Source organism: Tachysurus vachellii, chromosome 6, assembly GCF_030014155.1.
Source record: "Tachysurus vachellii isolate PV-2020 chromosome 6, HZAU_Pvac_v1, whole genome shotgun sequence".
In the NCBI taxonomy this organism is placed as follows: Eukaryota; Metazoa; Chordata; class Actinopteri; order Siluriformes; family Bagridae; genus Tachysurus; species Tachysurus vachellii.
Window position 1 is genome coordinate 221,806 of NC_083465.1, and position 1,701 is coordinate 223,506.

General features: G+C 47.6%; 1 protein-coding gene across 1 annotated transcript in view; it reads right to left on the reverse strand.

The window, feature by feature from the left end:
- Positions 1 to 1,241, reverse strand: part of LOC132846760 (uncharacterized) — a 6,656-nt gene extending 5,415 nt beyond the window's left edge. Inside the window, exon 1 of the mRNA XM_060871478.1 lies at positions 618 to 1,241. Coding sequence (XP_060727461.1) covers positions 618 to 1,241 — 624 coding nt within the window. The remainder of the gene's footprint in view (positions 1 to 617) is intronic.
- Positions 1,242 to 1,701: the final 460 nt, after the last annotated feature.

Genomic DNA, 1,701 nt, shown 5'->3' on the forward strand with positions numbered 1-1,701 from the left:
TGTAAGTGTGACTGTGTGTTTGTGTCTGTATGTGTGACTGTGTTTGTGTGACTGTGTGTATGTGTGTCTGACTGTGTGTATGTGTGTGATTGTGTGTGTGTGTGGTTGTGTATGTGTGACTGTGTTTGTGTGACTGTGTGTGGTTGTGTATGTGTGACTGTGTTTGTGTGACTGTAAGTGTATGTTTGTGTAAGTGTGACTGTGGGTGTGTGTGTGGTTGTGTACTGTATGTGTGACTGTAAGTGTATGTTTGTGTATGTGTAAGTGTGACTGTGTGTGTTTTTGTGTGTCTGTGTGTGTGTGTGTGTGTGTGTGTGTGTACAACAATGTTATACTGTGAAAGTGAAGCACTAAACAAGTGAAAATCTGCTGTAACTGAACAGAAGCTACATAATTTCACTCAGCGCTCAGGAAGGAAATGTGAGGTCAGTTTATTGTTTCAATCTTTAGAATATTATTTCTATATAGTGATCCAACCTCACAGGATCTCCAGGTGAAGACTCACAATGTTCTTCATCACTTCATCACACACAAGCTTCATCCCTCACAAATGCTGAGACAACAGAGTGATAAGATCCTGGAACTGAATGTTCACTATGAAAAAGCATGAACAATACTTTTGGGGTGATTGGAGGTGGATTTGGGGGCGGGGCTTGTAGGAGCTGAGAGGTGGATTTGGGGGTGGGGCTTGTAGGAGCTGAGAGGTGGATTTGGGGGTGGGGCTTGCAGGAGATGAGAGGTGGATTTGGGGGTGGGGCTTGTAGGAGCTGAGAGGTGGATTTGGGGGTGGGGCTTGTAGGAGCTGAGAGGTGGATTTGGGGGTGGGGCTTGCAGGAGCTGAGAGGTGGATTTGGGGGTGGGGCTTGTAGGAGCTGAGAGGTGGATTTGGGGGTGGGGCTTGTAGGAGCTGAGAGGTGGATTTGGGGGTGGGGCTTGCAGGAGCTGAGAGGTGGATTTCGGGGTGGGGCTTGCAGGAGCTGAGAGGTGGATTTCGGGGTGGGGCTTGGAGGAGCTGAGAGGTGGATTTGGGGGTGGGGCTTGTAGGAGATGAGAGGTGGGTTTGGGGGTGGGGCTTGGAGGAGATGAGAGGTGGGTTTGGGGGTGGGGCTTGGAGGAGCTGAGAGGTGGATTTCGGGGTGGGGCTTGGAGGAGCTGAGAGGTGGATTTCGGGGTGGGGCTTGTAGGAGCTGAGAGGTGGATTTGGGGGAGGGGCTTGCAGGAGCTGAGAGGTGGGTTTGCATGATTGAGGTGTGATATCAGGGTTGGGATTTTAGAGGCATGTATGTTTATTACAAGATGTTTTAACATTCAGCTGGAGGTGTTTCAGAATGTTAATAAAACACATAATTGTACCTTGAGAGCAGGGAGAAGATGAAGATGATCATATGATAAAATAACCACATCAACAATAACACCACCAGCAACAACATCACCAACACTGACACAACATGAACAACTGTAACTGCCACCACCAAGACCCCCACCACCATCGCCACCACTGAGACCTCCACCACCACCACCACAACCATCAAGACCACAACCACAAAGACCACCACCACAAAGACCACCACCACCAAAACCAGCACTTTTATAATTATAGCATTACAGTAAAATCAACACTGACAGTAAACACTAATAAAGCATATTATAATAATCATTTTACAAACACTAAAACATCAGTGTGAGAGTTTAATCAGTGCA